The sequence below is a fragment of the Melanerpes formicivorus genome, unplaced genomic scaffold (genome assembly GCF_026170545.1).
Source record: "Melanerpes formicivorus ecotype bairdi unplaced genomic scaffold, bMelFor1.0.p_v2 SCAF_6, whole genome shotgun sequence".
Lineage (NCBI taxonomy): Eukaryota > Metazoa > Chordata > Aves > Piciformes > Picidae > Melanerpes > Melanerpes formicivorus.
The window spans coordinates 18,295,892-18,314,815 of NW_027142358.1; the positions used below are offsets into that span (position 1 = coordinate 18,295,892).

The 18,924-nt window shown below is 40.9% G+C and overlaps 2 protein-coding genes across 9 annotated transcripts in view; one reads left to right on the forward strand and one right to left on the reverse strand.

The window, feature by feature from the left end:
- The window catches only part of LOC137441943 (rap1 GTPase-GDP dissociation stimulator 1-like), a 35,924-nt gene extending 20,342 nt beyond the window's left edge, over positions 1-15,582 (reverse strand). For 2 of the 3 annotated variants that reach the window (XM_068139967.1, XM_068139965.1), the window contains exons 1-3: positions 15,414-15,582; positions 1,034-1,144; positions 87-209 (exon numbers count right to left, since the gene is read on the reverse strand). In XM_068139967.1, coding sequence (XP_067996068.1) covers positions 87-209; positions 1,034-1,144; positions 15,414-15,417 — 238 coding nt within the window. In that variant the 5' untranslated portion in view covers positions 15,418-15,582. The remainder of the gene's footprint in view (positions 1-86; positions 210-1,033; positions 1,145-15,413) is intronic. The other variant, XM_068139966.1, reaches the window with a different exon arrangement.
- SH2D4B (SH2 domain containing 4B) overlaps positions 1-18,924 on the forward strand; it is a 109,246-nt gene that overhangs the window by 21,651 nt on the left and 68,671 nt on the right. For 5 of the 6 annotated variants that reach the window (XM_068139969.1, XM_068139970.1, XM_068139972.1 and 2 more), the window contains one exon: positions 14,225-14,357. The gene's annotated coding sequence lies outside the window, so the exon portion shown is untranslated. Of the gene's footprint in view, positions 1-13,634; positions 13,650-14,224; positions 14,358-18,924 lie in introns of those variants that run through there. The other variant, XM_068139973.1, reaches the window with a different exon arrangement.

The following is an 18,924-nucleotide window of genomic DNA, read 5'->3' on the forward strand; positions in this document are numbered from 1 at the left end:
TGACAGCCATGAAACAAAACTCAAGCAAGGATGCATACAGCTGTGTGCTGTAATAACCCTTGTAGTAACACTCTAGTGCAACGTACCATTCTTGGCTATCTCTGAAAGCACCTGGGCTGCTTTCACTGCACATCGTGGATTGCCCTTCAGGATTTTTGCTAAAGTTAAGAGGATCCCACTCTCTCTGAGTAGGCTGAAGGATCTCTGCTCTGTAATGATAAGAATGTTAATAATACCTGCGGTAGGTTTGCAACTTTTTTATGTGTTGCTTTGTTTCGTGGAGCTCTGAATGGATGTGGGATCCAAGGTTCTATTTAACAAGGTACTCAAAGGCTGTCTCAGCCCAAATATATGGGAAGAGTTGCAGCAAGTGTAGTTCCAGCAGATTATTCTGCTTCATGCTGAATTGAATCACAGGTGGCAAAGCAAAAGAGGGAAGCAGTTTTATCTTCTCTGACTATAAAAGGATGCTTGCATACGGCACAGGAAGTCGGGGATAAAGATTCTATTCCTGAGGTATAGTTTAACAATTTTCTAAGTAGGCACAACACCTGTTTATTAGACTAGTAATTAGAATAGTCAAATCCTTTAGTCTGTCTTTTTTTTTTTTTTTTCATTTAAAATATACCTAATTGTCTGTAGGGTAGTAAATCACCATCTGCTAGGAGATTCAAATAAATAGTGGTTTGTGTGCACAGACTTTAAAGACTTTTTTGTAAGGAAACCACAAATTACTTAAATTCCTGACACTCCAATTTATTCCTGGGAGTTTGTAGCAAACAAGATAATACACTTGGACTTTCGCTGCAGTTTCAGGTGTTTAGTGACTAGTGGCTTTATCTGGTCACAGGTAGATATGTGAGCATACAAAGAAGAAAAAGAAGCAAACAAAACAACAGAACAGGCTGAGGACAGCTATAGTTCCAGCAGCAATAATTTCTTGCAATATACTTTATCACAATAGATTAAAACCTCCAGAGAATGCTCTTAGATTGTGCAAATGGTTAAATAGTGATCTGAAGTGATACTTAGCTGTCTTCATTAAGAGCCAGGAGAATCCCATTCAGACTTTCAAGGATCTGATCTTCAGCTTCTGTGTCATCTTCACAGAGCCCAAGGTACTCCAGATTCTGACTTAGGGTTTCTAAAGAGCATGAGATAGAAAACCATGGTGAGCCAGTATGGAATGTATTTGAATTGTTACTACTATTTCTTTACAGTGACACTAGCAGACCATAAGATCATCATCTGAGAAGTCCAGATCTAAATGTGCTTATTAAATCATTTAATCATGAGGACAAAGGCTTGCTCCACTTCTCAGCAGGCATAAACATGCAGAGATAAACTTGGTCTAGGAAAAGAAACTATCGTATAAAAACTGTGTCAGAGTTTGAGGTGGGGAAGAAAGAGGAATAATTAGACAACCTTAATCAAGCTTGTAATTTCTAAATACCTCTATCATAAAGAGAGCACTTGCAGTTGAACTAGTTGTGTACTCCTGATAGTGTCCAACAGCCAGCACTGAAAGAACAGAAGGATGAAACTGATACAGTAATGTATTTCTCCTTTGGTTTCAGGGAAGCTTGTCCTTTAAAGATATCCCTAGTATTTACCATCAGAGTACTTAATAAATTTTCATGGACTTCTATTCCCTGAATGTATCTAATTACTAATTTAAGAGATATCAAACTTTTGATCTCCACAACACACTGTGACATTAAGTTCCACAGTTTCATGGTTGTAAGAGGAAGATACTTTTTATCTACCAAAAAGTTCAAAGCCTTTGAGTTTCTGTAGTAAAAGAAGGGAGTGATCCTTCACTGTTTGCCCTTATAATGATTAAATGATTTTTTTATATAATATTACTTCTTTGTAATTTTTTTCCAATTAATATTTTCTTTACAAGATCTTTGATAACTTGCCTCAATTTTTTTCCAGTTAACTTTTTTTTTTTTTTTAATATATATGAGGAGTTAAAATTCATGTGTTTTCAAGACAGGGATTGTAACATTTATTTTTCGACTCTTTTAATCCTTTATCTATTTGAGAATGTGTTGTGTGCAGCTATTCAAAATGTCTTAATGTCTATGGGCAGAGTGGGTTAATTTAGACCACACCATTATTCACAGTCAGGCTGTGTTTTCCCCATTTAAATTGTCTTGCTTTTACAAATGCTGAAATTCACATGCCTCTTTGTCTCAGGTTGTACAGGATGATGAGATATTTCTGCAACTCTCTACAGTCAGTTTTAGTGTTGAGTACTCAAAGTAATCCAAAACATCTCTTACTATTCTGTTGCTTTTAGATTGTTTACAGATATATGGAATAACCTCTTATAATTATGACTTTCTCTTGTGACAACAGTCTTTATTCTGCCCTTCAGACTTCATCAGATAACCTTATTTCATATCCCAAGATAACTTAGGCTTTAAGCTGTATCAGATTTGTAGAAATGGAAATGCGTTAACAGTATTTTCTTTATTGAGCTTCTTGCCAGCTTAAAAATATGCTTAAAGAGAGAGAAGTTGAGCATTACTTGCCTCCAAAAGAATCATAGAATCATTGAATCAATAAGGTTGAAAATGACCTCAGACATCAAGTCCAACCTATTACATAACACCTCAAGACAACTAAACTATGGCTTCAAGTGCCATGTCCAGTGCCCTCTTGAACACCTCCAGGGATGGTGATTCCACTGCCTCCCTGTGCAGAACATTCCAATAGCCAATTACTCTTTCTGTGAAGAACTTTCTCCTCACCTCGAGTCTAAACCTCCCCTGGCACATTTTGAGACTGTGTCTTCTTGTTCTGTTTGTGGTTGCCTGGGAGAAGAGACCAACCCCCACCTGTCTACAACCTCCTTTCAGGTAGTTGTAGAGAGCAATAAGGTCTCCCTTGAGCCTCCTCTTCTCCAGGCTGAACAATCTCAGCTCCCTCAGCCTCTCCTCATAGGGCTTGTGCTTGAGACCTCTCACTGTCCTCACTGCCCTTCTCTGGACACGTTCAGGTGTCTCAATATCCTTCTTAAACTGAGTGACCCAATGTGGCCTAACCAGTGAGTACAGGGGCACAATGACTTCCCTGCTTCTGCTGGCCACAATATTTCTGATGCAGGCCAGGATGCCATTGGCCTTCCTGGGCACACTGCTGGCTCATGTTCAGCCAGCTGTCAACCACTACCCCCAGGTCCCTTTCTGCCTGGCTTGTCTCCTGCCACTCTGACCCCAGCCTGTAGCACTGCATGGGGTTGTTGTGACCAAAGTGCAGCATTTGGACTTGTTAAATGCCATCATGTTGGACTCTGCCTATCTGTCCAGCCTGTCAAAGTCCCTCTGGAGAGCCTTTCTACCCTCTAACAGATCAGCTTGGTGTCATCTGCAAACTTCCTAATGGTGGACTCAATCCCCTTAATCCAGATCATCAGTAAAGATATTGAATAGGATTGGGCCCAGCACTGATCCCTGGGGGACACCACTGGTGACTGGCTGCCAGCTGGATGTGGCACCATTCACCACCTCTTTGTGGATCCATTCTTTCCTCTTTCCTTAATGCATCTATTAACATAATTTTTTAATTTTATTTTTTAATAAGAAAATATATTAATTTGGTGCATACAGAAATTAATTTCAGAGGAACCAGAGGTGTCTCAACCCATTTTGAAGAGAGGATAAATTATAGAAGGGGAAGTAGAACATAATTAACATCTGTTACTGTCTTTTGAGAAAGGAAATGTCCTTGGCTTAAAAATATTAAAGCCATTATTTAAGAACAATATTTTGGTTTTGTGCTTTAAACAAGATGTCATCTTTAGAAAGGTCACTGGATTAATCTGTTTAAAAGTTTGTGAGGAAAGTTCAGTATTTCTTATTTCAAGTAGGAAACTGAGGCAACTCTATTTCTAATATAATTTAAGATATATTATATGAAAAGTTGAGCAGATCTCATAAACAGGGGGAGGCTGTTGTACAAATAACGTGGACCTCTCTACATTACTGGTTACTTTGGGTTGATATAGTGGTAGTAGATCAGTAGAATAAGACTACATGCATGATCACAGAATCACCAAAACATTCAGGTTGAAAAAGACCCTCAGGATCACCAAGTCCAACTGATAACCCTACTCTAAAAAGTTCTCCCCTCAACCATATCCCCAAGCACCACATCCAAATGACCTTTAAACACAATGAGGGTTGGTGATTCAAACACCTCCCTGGGTAAGCCCATTACAATGCCTACCACTCTTACCATGAAAATTCTTTTCCTAATGTCCACTCTAAACCTACTCTGTTGCAGCTTGAGGTTGCTCACCCCTGTTCTATCCCTAATTACCTAGGGGAAGAGGTCAGCACCAAGCCTCTCCTCAATGTCCTTTCAGGTAGTAGCAGAGAGCAGTGAGGTCTCTCCTCAGCCTCCTCTCTTTCAAACCAAACAGGCCTCACTCCCTCAGTTGCTCTTAAGATTTATTCTGCAGGCTCTTCAGCAGCTTCATTGCCTTCCTTTGCGCTCACTTCAGCACCTCCACATCGTCCTTGCACTGAGGTGTCCAAAATTGAGCGCAATACTCGAGGTGTGGCATCACTACAGCTGAGTACAAGGGGACAATCACTTCCCTACTCCTGCTGGACACAGTGTATCTGATACAAGCTAGGATGCCATTGGCTTTCTTGGCCACCTAGACACACTGCTTGCTTATATTCAGTTGTCTGTCAATTAGAACCCTCAGGTCCCTTTCTGCCAGACAGCTTTTCAGCCACACTTCCCCAGGCCTGTAGTGTTGCTTGGGGTTGTTGTGACCCAAGTGCAGGACCTGGCATTTGGCCTTGTTGATGGATGACTTAAGTCTTTGTAAAATTTCCCTCTGGTTACAGTATGTAGTGTTGTGAAATTAGTACTTTAAGCAGCAGAATTGACCAAGTTGCTGACAAAAGAGTTATATTTATAAACATCTTGCAGAAGGTAGCATTTAACTGTAGCCCTTTAAAAATACTGAATCCTCTTTGCAGATATGCAGAATTTTATCACATTGCATGTTAGTTATAAAAGCTTGATTAAATTAGTCAACATGTAACTCAGCTTTAAGTTCTCCAGTACTCCTTTTGAAGAGAAATTGAAGCAGTTGCTGTAAGACACAGTTTTTTGTTGAAAGGCAATAATAGCAGCACACATACAGACTGTGACTAAAATTGGACAGAAAAGGGTGTGTTGTGGAAAATTCTGGGTTGTTGACCTTTTGTTTTATCCCATGCTGGAACAGAGTGTCGACATGGTGGAACTTCAGCAAAACAGAACAACTTCTTTCAGTGGGTTGTTTTTTTGAAATGTCATTCTTGCTCAGCCAGCAGCTGCCTGATATACTGGCCTGATGCCCAGCTGGCTTGGTAGGCAAGTGGAAAGAAGCCAGCCAGGCCAGCCAGCTGGTCATGCAGCGGGAGTGCCTGCCTGCCTTCTGAGGGGGATTTTAGCAGAACAAACATGATCTCAAGGAATATTTTCAGTTCTCTTGAATCAGCATTTTTATCAGACTATTGTTGATCAAATTTAGTAAATCATGGTACATATGGACATGGGTTCTGGTTTGGAAAGCTCCAGTTTTACTTTCTTACTGATTACCTGCAGAGTCTGAATGTAAAAAATACTAGGATACTGAATTACAAAAGGCTTTTCTCCTGAGCTGAAGAACTAGATTGTAAATTCACATATAAATCTGTGCATAACCTACTGAGCAGAGAGGCGCAGGAACCTGGCATTTGCTGTGTCACAGTATCACCAAGGTTGGAAGAGACCTCAAAGATCGAGTCCAACCTGTCAACACAGACCTCATGACTAGACCATGGCACCAAGTGCCACGTCCAATCCCCTCTTGAACACCTCCAGGGACGGTGACTCTACCACCTTCCTGGGCAGCCTATTCCAGTGACAAAGACTCTCTCACTGAAGAACTTTCTCCTCACCTCGAGTCTAAACTTCCCCTGGTGCAGCTTGAGACTGTGTCCTCTTGTTCTGGTGCTGGTTTCTAGAGAGGAGAGACCAATCCCTTCCTGGCTACAGCCGCCTTTCAGGTAGTTGTAGAGAGCAATCAGGTCTCCCCTGAGCCTCCTCTTTTCCTAAACAGGCTAAACAATCCCAGCTCCCTCAGCCTCTCCTCATAGGGCTTGTGCTTAAGCTGTGCTGAGCACAGGGCTGTGTGTGGTTGAAATTCCTCCCCCAGCATTAGCTTTGCCAGACCAGCTCAGTTGGAAGCAAATGAAAGCTGTATTTACAGGCAAAACTACACTCTACAATGGAATGCAATGAATATGTACAAAATATACAGTATTTACAATTTTATACAGATACTTGAAATTAACAAACAGTACAAGAGTCTGTCCCCCCCATCCAAAAGGGGCAGTGTGGGAATTTTTTTCTCTTCCTAATGAGAACAGAAATGACAATGCAGAAATCTCATCTGTTTCTGCATCAGGGACAGAGCCACAAGGTGTGAACACTTGTGAATTTTTGTCACTGTGTCAATTCCCAGCAGAAGCTTTAACTGATGAAGTCCTCAGGGAGTGGTAAGGAATCCTACACACCTTTATGTTTTAGTGTCATGTTATGTCCCCTCTGAAAGTGCATGCTAAAAATTTTTGGGTTTTTCTTCCTGTGTATTGGGAATTATATTTTTTTCATACATTTAATATTATTTATTACCATTTGTTTCATGAGTAGTGTGAAGTTGTCATGATCTAATTTGAGGGTTTGAACCAACTTACTCCAGGCAAATGCATAGCTTTGTGTGTCTGCTGCTGCCACCTCTTACTTCAGTAATTTCACAGGCTAAATATGTTCTTCTGTCACATATCTTTAATACACGTTAGAAGATTATTCTATTATTATTATTCAGTGCTGGAAAACAAGTCAGTGTGATTTTCCAGAACATAAAGATGTGGTAATTGTTTACAATAGGGGTTCATGTAGCTCAGTGTAGTGAAGAGTATGAGAAGACAGCACATATCGTTTCCCTGGTATACTTTCTTAACTTGTAGTGATCAACTCCTTAGTTATTTTCTTTGCTGGATGGTTCATCTTCTTTAATTGCATTTAAATTCATGGAAGTATTTATTTTTTAACTTGTCTGTAATTAGCTTCCAGAACATAAACTGGTGATGAATTCCACAAAGTAATTTTGCGCTGTGAGAGAAAATAACTCATTCATGTTTTTTCCTGTTGAAATCATCCCCAGGCCAGGGAAGAGCACTCTTTGTTGAGTGTGTCCTGAGTTACAGCTGAGGTATAAGAGTCCACGTTAATAAACTGTTACTAGACTTCTGCCAGTCAGGAATAGCTGGAAGGCATAAGAAGAGTCTTGAATAAAGTCTAATTTCAAATCATAATACTGGAAAATAGCTGTTGAGTCTGTGTAGCAATTTAATAATAATAGAAAAGGTTGACCTGCATTCTTATTTGTGTGGCTCCTTGCAAAATCATGTAGCTATAAGCCTCTGTTTTTTCACAGCATTCTTAATGCTCTTCCCTGAAATAAGAAAAAAAAATATTCCTGGTCCACACATCTCCCATATAAACCAACTGTAACAAATGAATGAAACACTCCTGATGTTATGGAAGTCAAAGCCAGGGACGGGGAGGAAGAACTGCCCATTGTAAGTGCAGATCACGTTCGTGATCATCTGAAGAACCTGAAAGTGTTCAAGTCCATGGGACCCGACGGGATACACCCCTGGGTACTGAGAGAACTGGCAGATGAGGTTGCTAAACCCCTCTCTATTATATTTCAAAAGTCCTGGCAATCTGGCAAAGTCCCCACAGACTGGAAAAGGGGAAACATTGCCCCCATCTTCAAAAAGGGTAAGAAGGAGGAACCAGGGAACTACAGGCCAGTCAGTCTCACCTCTGTGCCTGGAAAGATCATGGAGCAGATCCTCCTGGAGTCACTACTCGCTCAAAAGAATAGTGAAGAGGTGATTGGGAGCAGTCAGCATGGCTTTGCCAAGGGCAAATCCTGCCTGACTAACCTGGTGGCCTTCTATGAGCAGGTGACAAAATTAATAGATGAGGGGCGAGCAACTGATGTCGTTTACCTGGACCTGAGCAAAGCCTTTGACACTGTCCCGCACCACATCCTGGTCTCCAAACTGGTGACACATGGGTTTGATGGGTGGACCACTAGATGGATAAGGAACTGGCTTGATGGCCGCACCCAAAGAGTGGCTGTCAATGGCTCCATGTCCCAGTGGAGGCCAGTGACAAGCGGAGTCCCTCAGGGATCAGTCCTGGGACCTGTCTTATTCAACATCTTTGTGGGGGACATGGACAGTGGCATTGAGTGCACCCTCAGCAAGTTTGCTGATGACACCAAGCTGTGTGGTGCAGCAGACACGCTGGAGGGAAGGGAGGCCATCCAGAGGGACCTTGACAGGCTGGAGAGGTGGGCACAGGCCAACCTCATGAAGTTCAATAAGAGCAAGTGCAGGGTCCTGCATCTGGGTCAAGGCAATCCCAGGCACAAATACAGGCTGGGCAGTGACTGGCTGGAAAGTAGCCCTGAGGAGAGAGACTTGGGGGTGCTGGTGGACAAAAAGCTCAACATGAGCTCTCAATGTGCACTTGCAGCCCTCAAGGCCAATCAGATCCTGGGCTGCATCAGGAGAAGTGTGGCTAGCAGGTCGAGGGAGGTGATCCTCCCCCTCTACTCAGCCCTGGTGAGACCCCACCTGGAGTACTGTGTCCAGTTCTGGAGCCCCTATTACAGGAGGGATGTGGAGGTGCTGGAACATGTCCAGAGAAGGGCCACAAGGATGATCAGAGGGCTGGAGCACCTCTCCTATGAGGACAGACTGAAGGAGTTGGGGCTGTTCAGTCTGCAGAAGAGAAGGCTCTGAGGTGACCTAATTGTGGCCTTCCAGTATCTGAAGGGGGCCTACAGGAAGGCTGGGGAAGGACTTCTCAGGATCTCAGGTAGTGATAGGACTAGGGGGAATGGAATGAAGCTGGAGGTGGGGAGATTCAGGCTAGATGTGAGGAGGAGGTTCTTCACCATGAGAGTGGTGAAACCCTGGAATGGGTTGTCCAGGGAGGTGGTCGAGGCCCCGTCCCTGGGGGTGTTTAAGAGCAGGCTGGATGAGGCTCTGTCCAGCCTGGTCTAGTGTGGGGTGTCCCTGCCCATGGCAGGGGGGTTGGAACTAGATGATCCTTGTGGTCCCTTCCAACCCTGAATGAAACTATGAGACTATGAAACATTAGTAAGTTGTAAATTGGAAATGGAGACATCTGGAAAGGCTGCTAAGTATATGTGTTAGGAGCAAATAATACTTGTGCTGACGGTGGATAGTGCAGCTGTATGATTATAGCAGTTTCACTGTAACTAAGGGGAAGTAAAAGTGGCCCTATTCGGGAAGGGAGGAGAACTTCAATTTGAGGAAAAGTTGTTTTTAATCTCTCCAGTGGTGAATTGTTATATTAAATCGCTAGGAAGGCATGCAACTATTTTGAGACTGGGGTGACTTATTCTTTCCAATATAACTGTCTTATCTGGGTATATATGAAGAAAGTATCAGAGGAACAAATTCTCCATGTCTTCAGACTTTTGAAATCATGGCAAGAAAATTGTGCCATAAATCAGATAAGCTATTATCTATGTCTTCATGAAAAATCCATTTATGGCCATGTTAAAAGCTATGTTTTGTGTATTTGTCACTGCATTCAATGACAAAAAGATGTAGGGGGAAAAATCATTAAATTATAAAGAAGCTGGGGAGTGAATTTAAAACCAATATCCTAAGGATGACGTGGATATAATTATGAAGAACACCTCACCTGACTTTTGTCTTTCACTCTTGTTTTAGTTTATGGCTACAGAATAGACATGAGTAAAGAAGTCACAGTAAAAGTAGATTTTTAAGGATGCCTTTGACTAAAGTTTTGTAACAACTTCTTTGTGGAAGTTACTTGACAGTAAACATCTGTGGATGAAAAATGAATTCTAGTTTGTGGACACATTTGCTTTATTAAGATTGGAAAAGAGCAAAGAAATATTTTGAAAACTTGAAAGCTAGAGACAGCTATTTTATTTGCTTTCTTGGATATTCACTGAAATGTCCTTGGTTTAATTAAGCTGAACAGAGCTTAAGGCTTGATCCAATGTGTACGGCAGCATGGGGCTGAAATCTAAAATGTTGTTTGGAATGACACCTGACACTAATTCAGCCTAGGCTGTCCAGTCACCAGTGTCATGTGAGCTGTTACAGGTTGAGGACTAACTGTCCTACCATAGAGATAAAAAGATCTCCGAGGGCTAGACAGTCTAGAGGGAGGCACAGGATGTTGTGATTATTGTTATTCCATCCCATTATCCTGCAATCTCTATATAGCCGGATATCACAACCTGTTCTTTCTCTTTTTTCCTCCCTTCTCTGCCAGTGTGTGCAGCTCCTGTTATCTCTGGTTTGTGGGGGAGTGCAGGCTTACTGTGGCCTTTGCAGCAAGCTAATTTCTAGCTATGCCACTAGGGCTAGTTGGCCTGGCTTGCGGGGAGGCATTGAGGCCTGGGGGGCCGTGCTTGGAGCTGGGGTGCAGTTTGGCCTGCTTCTGGGCCTATTGAAGCTTAGTGTGGGGGAGGGCTTTTGCCCTAGTGAAGCTTGGTAGGCCCAGGCAGAGAACTCGGCCAAGGTTGATTTTGGTTTCTGTATATATTTCCTTTGTGCCTTTATATCTTTGGTTGTTATTTTGTTCATAGATTATTGGGGTTTGTTTTGTTTTGTTTTGTTTTTAAGGTAGTATTTTTCATCTAACCTCCAATTCTGTGTGAGTGTTTTTAGTTACTCCTTTGGGATAAAATACTCTCTGTCCTTTTGCCCTGAGCAGCTCGTGGCTCAAACTGGGACATGGGCATAGACAGCCTTTGTATCTTTCTTTCCTCTGTATCCCTCAGCAACTCTCTTCAAGGAGGAAAGGAGTAGAAATGGATGGCTTGTCCAGGTTGTCCTAGAAGGCTGGAGTTCATGTCATTATCTGGGAATTGGAATCTTTCCTTTTGCCCACTCTCAGAATCTGAAAAGGACCATATTCTCCCCAATATTTTTTTCTCCTGGTCTAGACTATTGGTAAATATTATCAATCTAAATGGTCAAATAGGTACACTTGCTAAGCATACTTCAAATATAACCTGTTGTGAAAAGTGGGAAATAGTGGAAACCTCACTGTGTTGTCTGCAAAAAATAGCCTTTGCCAATTGCTTTTTCAGCCTTTTTTGATTGCCTTGACCCTTACTGATCATTTTAGAAGAGATTTTTACTGTTTAGGCTGAGTTGCAGGTTGAAAGGATGATGGAAACAGGATTTAAGCCTGACAGGGTCATTGCATTAGTGTTCTCTATTAGTTGCAAGGATTTAAGGAAGCTTTCTATAGTCCAAGTCTAAAATTCTCTTATTTGTCATAAACCAGCCAGGACAACCACATGCATACAGATTGTTGAATTTTTAATGCATGAACTCTAGCCATTAGACATAAGTGCATTGCAAGGGAATGGGGAGCAGAAAGTGTTTGAGGGAGTTCCCTAATCTTTCAGATGTTGATCACCACCACTCACCCTTTACTTTTGAGGAGTTTCCATTCTTATCTGCTCATTGGCCTGCAGCTTGTACAGAAAGCTTAGTTCATTTTGACCTTTGCTGCCAGATTTGTTTCCAGACCTATTCAGAGCAAGTATTGGAAAACATATGGGTAGACAGAGTGGGTCACTTCCTAACAATATGACTGCCCTGAGTGGGGAAAGACAAGCTGATTGCATGGCTGAGAGATTTAAAAAGAGTGGAGTGTGCTGATGCAAGAAGGGATTTTACTGATAATGCTTATCATTTGAGAACCTGTGCATAGTTTTAACTTGAGCAAAGTATAAGTGAGTAAGGAACTTGAAAATGTAAGCAGCTCAAGGAGATGTAGAAATATTGCATTATTTGGGTGGGAATTACATGGCTGAAGGTTAGTTTCACAGTGCAATGACTGAAGCGCAAAGCTGTAAGTGCATTACCAAAAGCATTTTCTTTGTTAATATAAAGAGAAAGCTGTGCTGCACACAGAAGATATTTGCAGGCTCAGAGGAAGAAGCCTTTGGGGGGCGGGGGGAGAGGGAGGGGATGTGCAAATTTATTCTTGGATACCTGAATTCCACCAGGGAGGGTCTGCAGAACAGAATATGTATGTAGGGAAAGGTAGGAGTGGAAACTAGATCATACTGGCTTGTGGCTGATGCTGAGCCCTGTAGAGTCAACAAGAAAAAATGGCTGCAGAGCTCTGAAAACACATAAGAGGAGTAATGTGGTTAACTTAGGATAACCTCAAACAGGTCAGTGAGATAAGTTAGAAGAAAGCCTGACTGACTTCATTTATGGAAGTGAAAGAAATCCCTTTGTCTTGCTTGCTCACTGGAGATGTAGTTTTCTGCGTTTCTTGTAAGCGAGGTTGGTCTCTAAAGGTGCCTTTGATCACTCAGTTAATGTACATCTTCAGTAGATTGTTTTATGTGATGGGCTTGCTGTGTGCTCACATTCTGTAGTTTTGCAGCATAAAGTGAATTAAAGAAACCTTCCCTTTGGTCATTATGTGCATATGGGAAGTAGGCCATAGTAGGCCAAATAGCATTCAGTATAATTTCCCTGGTTCCTCTAATTTAGCTTGAAGAGCTGTCAGTGGAGGCAAAACCAATTAGACTCCATAGCAGAGAAAACACTAATTTCCTTTGGCTTGACAGCTCCTGCAAGGGCTTTTTTTCAGCCAAGTGGAAGAACAGCTGTGAAAAAAGAAGCCTTTGCATTGATATCAAAGCTTCAACCCAGTCCTCAATTATCCCTGCTAAATGGTCTGTTGAGAGCATAGGTGAATGTTAGGGGACTATACACAGTCACAATGAAACTAGTGGTGTCCAGACCCCATCGTGTCTTGTCATCTACAAGAAAGGAAGAAAGGAGGATCTGGGAAACTATAGACTTGTCAGTCTGACCTTGGTACCAGGGAAGGTCATGGAACAGATCATCTCAAGAACCATTACATGCCATCCAGAGAACAACCAGAGAATCAGGTCAGTCAGCATGAGTTTATGAAGGGCAGGTCCTGCCTGACCAGCCTGATCTCCTTCTATGACAGGATGACCTGACTATTGGATGAGGGAAAGGCTGTGGACATTGTCTACCTAGACTTTTGAAAAGCCTATGACACCATTCCCCACCGAATTCTCGTGGACAAACTGACTGCTCGTGGCTTGGAAGAGCACACCCTCTGCTGGGTAAAGCACTGGCTGGGCTAACAGGCCCAAAGAGTGGTGGTCAATGGAGTTAAATCCAGCTGGTGACTGGTCACAAGTGGTGACTAATTTTACACTCCACTTTACAAAGGACCCTAGCAAAGTCCCCATACCAGTTAATATACAGAAATATAATATCTTATGGCACCATATTTTATATACTTAATTTAGAGTGTTGTTTTTTTTTTTTTGTAACGGAAATAACAGGATCCGAAAGTACAGGAATGGTAGTTTTAGATGAATGGATATTAAAAGTTACTTGGATTGTAAGAAAGCAGAGTGATGTGATGTGATGTTGTGGTGCAAACAAACGTTTAGAAACAAAGAAGGAAAGAAAGAGATAGTGAAGTGCTACTGGGTATGAACCTTTAAGAGCTGTTTTTCCTCATATGCAAGAGCTTTGTTTCACAAAGAACATATAGCTGAAATAACGCTGAGAGACAATGAGTTACCTCAAAACTATGCTGTTCGGAATCTTGTCTCCCATTTTTCATCTTGTACAGGATAACTTTATTGACTTTGCAGTCTAGATTCTAATTCTACAGAACCATTAGGTACAGGAAAGCAACAAGCTGTGTTGACTCCAGTTTATTTAAGTGCAGCTTGAATTAAAAACAGCATCTGTGGGATTTCTGTATGGTATTGATGTATTAAGGATATAGTGCTGTTGAAGCCAATGGGCAAGAAGCTGGGGAATGCTGAGAATTTCACATACAGAGAATTTATAATGTTGTCCAGGCTGCCTTTAATTTTATTTTTTCTTTTTTTCATGGAAAGTTTACACAGTTTACATCTAAAAATTGCCAGAATTCTTACTTGGTTTTTACACAAATGAATGTTTCCTTTGAAAATGAAAGTTTGACAAATCTGTACTTAGAAGTGCATGGGTTCCTGTTTGCCATTCATTACTCTCCTGTCTGCATTTTCATACAGGGGGAGCCAGAAACAGCGCTGTGTGACCAGATGCATGCAGTAAAGAGTCCTAAGAGAAATGGGAATAAAAACTGAGCTACAACCATCAAATATCTCAAAATATTGAGGAGCCCCCCGACAGAGCATTTGGAAGGTAATACAAGTACATGTGAACTGTGTAGGAACAGAAGAAACAATCCAAGTTGAGTTATCTCCACCTGAATTACAGTAGACATTCCTATGGAAATAATTCTGTACAAATCGAGCTGGTTTAGCCAGAAGTGATGCCTGTCTAATACTGGTTTAGTCCATCTATGTTTTGTGCCCATCTCTCTGTGTAAGGTGCTATTAAATTAAATTTTGACCTGATTTTTATCCATGTTCTAAAACTACTGAGATGTTTAACTTCACTTGAATAATGATCTAATTGACTAGGAAGGTAATTACTCTAAATGGATGCTAAGTTGTCATACTGCACTTAGAGACACATCATTTCATCTTTAAACATGTGGAGAAGCACTAAGATTAGTTCCACTGATGTCATGAGGTCTAATTGTGGAATCTATTACCATCATGTGAATGAAGGTGGAAGGCTGAACCCTTTGATCCAGTTACCTAATGCCTTTGAATAATCTGGAGAATAATGAAAATTGAAGTCTCAAAGGTGTATTTGAAATCCAGTATGAATGTCATTCCTTTTACATAGAAAGCTAAGGGCTTAGACTCCATCTTTTCCTAGGCTACGAGCTGAGTCATATAGAAGAATATTCAAAGGCCAGACTTCTGAAAGGCAGTTCCAGTATTTTCAGTAGCACTGAATAGTGGAATAGGTATGCAAAGACATACGTGAGTAGCTTTGCTTTGACATATGTTGTACTGTTGATAGTGTGAGGAATTTTAGTTCCCTTCAAAACACTTGCATTTGTAAGAATTAATAACTTTCCAATACTTTATTTTTCATTGACATTCTCTTAATTTGCCAGTGTTCTTTAAACAAATTGTGACTTTGTGTTAAGTATTTGAAGTAGGGCACAGAAGAATTTCCCATCACCTGTAGTAATGCATTTATCAAAGAACTACACATCTATATTTAAATAATCCAAAATTAGTTTTCTGTTTCTATTGCATGAATTTACAATTCTTACGTGAGAGAAAATTAATTGGATATTAGAGACCATATCTATCTATAGTTAACAAGAGCTTTACTTACCCATAAAAGCTGTAGCTTTCCAGAAGGGGACAATAAAGAGTAGCTGATCTGTACTGTGAGCCGCTGTCCTTTTTTAGCTAACAAGCTGTGAGTAGGGGGAGATATTTTATATCTTTCAGGCTGATGATCAGCTCTCAGCATGCTCACTTGCGTTTCTCCTTCTGTCTTTTTTCTGTGACCCTGCTCTTCAAATGCATCTAATGCTCCATAATTACTTAATCCTCTGCTACTGCTTCTGTTGCCAGTTCTAGAGATGTCATTAACAGAAAAGGAAACACAGTAATTACCATGCTGGGAGAGAACCTTTCAGATCTTCAAAATAATTTATATTGAATTTCCCTCTCGTGTCATTTGGAAGAGTGATTATTGAATCTAATGAGGGTCAGATTTCCAAGCAAAACCAGATCACTCATTGGTATCTAGATACACCATCCAGGTTTAAAAAGTATTTGGCTCTTAGAAGCTACTTCTGAAGCCTAACCAAATTGTATATGTGCCTGAATCTTACCTGGTGTGTGCTAAGAGCTTGAGAAAGCCTAATTCAAACTCATCTTACACTGTTTCGTATTCACCATTCAGGTTTGTGTGACTGAAACATCTCCCATAAAGATTGCCTCAGAGTCTGAAGCTGCCATCTCTGCCTTACTATTCTTGATCAAGAAGAATATTTTAAAATATTCTCCGTTATTTGGGGTAATGGTTATGGGAGGAAAGAAGCTATTTTTCAAGCAATATCTCAAAAAATGTACATTTTTCCCCTTTTATTTTATTTTTCTGCTGTCTTTTTCAGCGCCCTTTGAGTGTTGAACCTCTTACAACTAAGACCCAGTTATAGGATGGCTTACGAAGTTCTGTTGAGGATGTGTTACAAACCCTTAGCATTGCTGCAGTATGAGTTAGAGGAAATGCTGTCTGCCAGCTAATGCTATTTAAAGATTGTTCCAGTAAGTGGATTGAGCTTCCCAGGGTGGTGCTGTCTGGCAGTGGCTGTGTATTGTGGTGTTTGTGGTGGTAGCAGTGGGCTCCAAGTCTGTAGCATTCTAAAACTTTGCTGCACCGTGGAGCTATAATTGCTGTGGTGATTACAACACTGGAGGGAGTTTAAATTGCTGACACTTAAAGATAAAAAGCTATCTGATAATGAGTTTGGAGCCTGAGGATCCTTTTAAGGAGATTGGGATGTTTTACTAACTCTCTTGCTAGATAATTAAAAAGCTGGGCTTATGGAGAGGGAGGGTGAATTGAATGCTTTCTGGAATTCTGCTTTTTGGTTTGGTTTTTTTTTCAGCTATAATGACATGTTTTGCAGAGTTGCAAACAAATTGGGAAACAGAAGTCCTAAGGTGATGATGGCTGTATTGCATCTTGTAATGGGGAAAATTGCTTGCGTGTGACTTTTTTTGCATTGTCACATTCAGAAAAACATGTTCTACAGATACTACTGAAGTATAGTCTGCATACTTGGCTGCTTAAAAGAGGTCAGGGCCAGTTGTGGGTTAAGCTGTGTGTCACAAAATATTGAGACCTTCCTGGCAGTTCAGGGATTGACAAGAATGAATTGGTTCTTGAACACTTTTGGATCACAAATGTACTGCTGTTTATTGAGGTCAGAGTGCAGACTGAGTCTTAAGCAGGATTGCCATGTGCTGTCAGCATGGACAGAGGTTGTGATATTTCTGAAAAGCAAGCAAGAGGAGCAAATGTTAGCATGTTATGGGCAGACGTTGTAAACCATGAAGCCCCAAAATAAACCAAATACAAAGTACAGAGGGGACCAGTTAAGTGGTGTTACTGCAGTATTAGATATGCCAGAAGCATTTAACCTTCCCAGGGGCCTGTTCAGTGTCTTTTGAAGTCAGTGGAATGTTTTCAAAGGAACACTGCATCAGGCTCATATTTAGAAAATTGTTAATTAGGTTTTTCTCATTATTACAACTTTCCTTTTTGTCTTCAGTCTTTTATAAATGAAACAAGATGAGGTACACAGTAAATAGGTGAAGACAAGTAAGAAATCATATCAGATAAACTCATCTTCAGTGTCATTCGTCATCTTGCTGTGGTGAATACTAATAGGAAAACAGAGATTAATAATATTGCACAAAGCACTGACAAACAGCCAGGCACAGAGATCTTGTGCCAAACGAACTGTGATTTTTGTATGCAAACTAATCAGTTACAAAGATTAGCAAAATAAGATGGTATGAGAATCCAAATTTATAGAACAGCATTGTCAAGCTAAAATACTCTCTTCTGTTTGAATATAACCCTGCAAACCTGTTGCAAGAGCCACTGCAGAAGCTTCTTGCCAACATCAGGTGTTGATTATGCTATTATTATGTTGAGTAAGCTGTTTTTGTGCTGAGCAAGCTTATAATCCAGCCCAAAATCAGAAAATACCTTGTCAGTAGCAGAGGTGGTGAGAGGACCCATCTGTGTTCCTCAGGTGAGGGAGGTCCAAGCTCTGCTGTGATGAAGCTAGCTAGTCAGCACTGCTGAGATGGACAGTGTGCTTGGATCTAAGACCTACCATATGCATGTGCAGCTTCTGAAATAAAGCTTAGTCTTTATTGACCAGCACCTTCTGCCTCTGGGGCCTGAGGTGTGTTTATGCCTTCTGCTCTAGACATATCCCAGGGCTGACAGACACGAAGAAACTATTTGCTCTACAGATGTCAATGAAAAAACTTCTTTTCAGCAAAAGAAATTATCCAGAGTAAGAAGTGCTTTTTTTCCCTTTCTAAATTGATGGATGGCTTTGAATTGGATTAATCTGGTATTCTGTATTGTGATGTATCTCTCATCTAAAGGTTAATTTACTGCTTTAGTTTTTTCACTAGGTAAGAATTTGATTTATTTTGTTGTGGCTTCTAGTACACTGGCCACTCTTTAGAAAAGAGGTGGGCAGTGGGTCCCTTTGTTGAAATGTGCAGTATCATATCAGAAAAAGGCTTATGGAAAAGTCTTTTTATACTGGGCAATATACAGTGCTTCCATATATGGTATTGTTCTCTGCCTTTGAATGCCAGTGAAAGGGTGTTTTAGTCTGGTTCACAGGTCTAGTAGATGCAGTTATTTTGGGAAAATAAGAACATTTATAGAAAACTCTCATCAGCTTAATTGCTCAGCATAAAACTTCTGTAACTGTTGAAAATAAACCTAAGGGAACAGGAGGAAAAGTGGAGGAGTTAGAGCAGAAGGTGAGTATATCAGTGAGTAGAGCTAAGGCCTGTGGTCATGCTTCAGCAAACTCTTTTGGGAAATAATTGGGAATAAGCTGATCTCCAACATCTCTTCAAAATCCACAGTGGGCCCCATTCTTTTCACAGGGGCACGTCATCACACAGGGAGCAGTACACAACATCGCAATGCTGTGAGACATAGCTGCAGATCTCCCAGCATGCTGCAGTGCTGCTTTAGCTGTGGAGAAGGCATTAAAGGTGTATTACACTGCAATTCAGATTAATCTGAAGTACTTTGATGGGGAATCCATATTAGCAGATATATTAGTGGA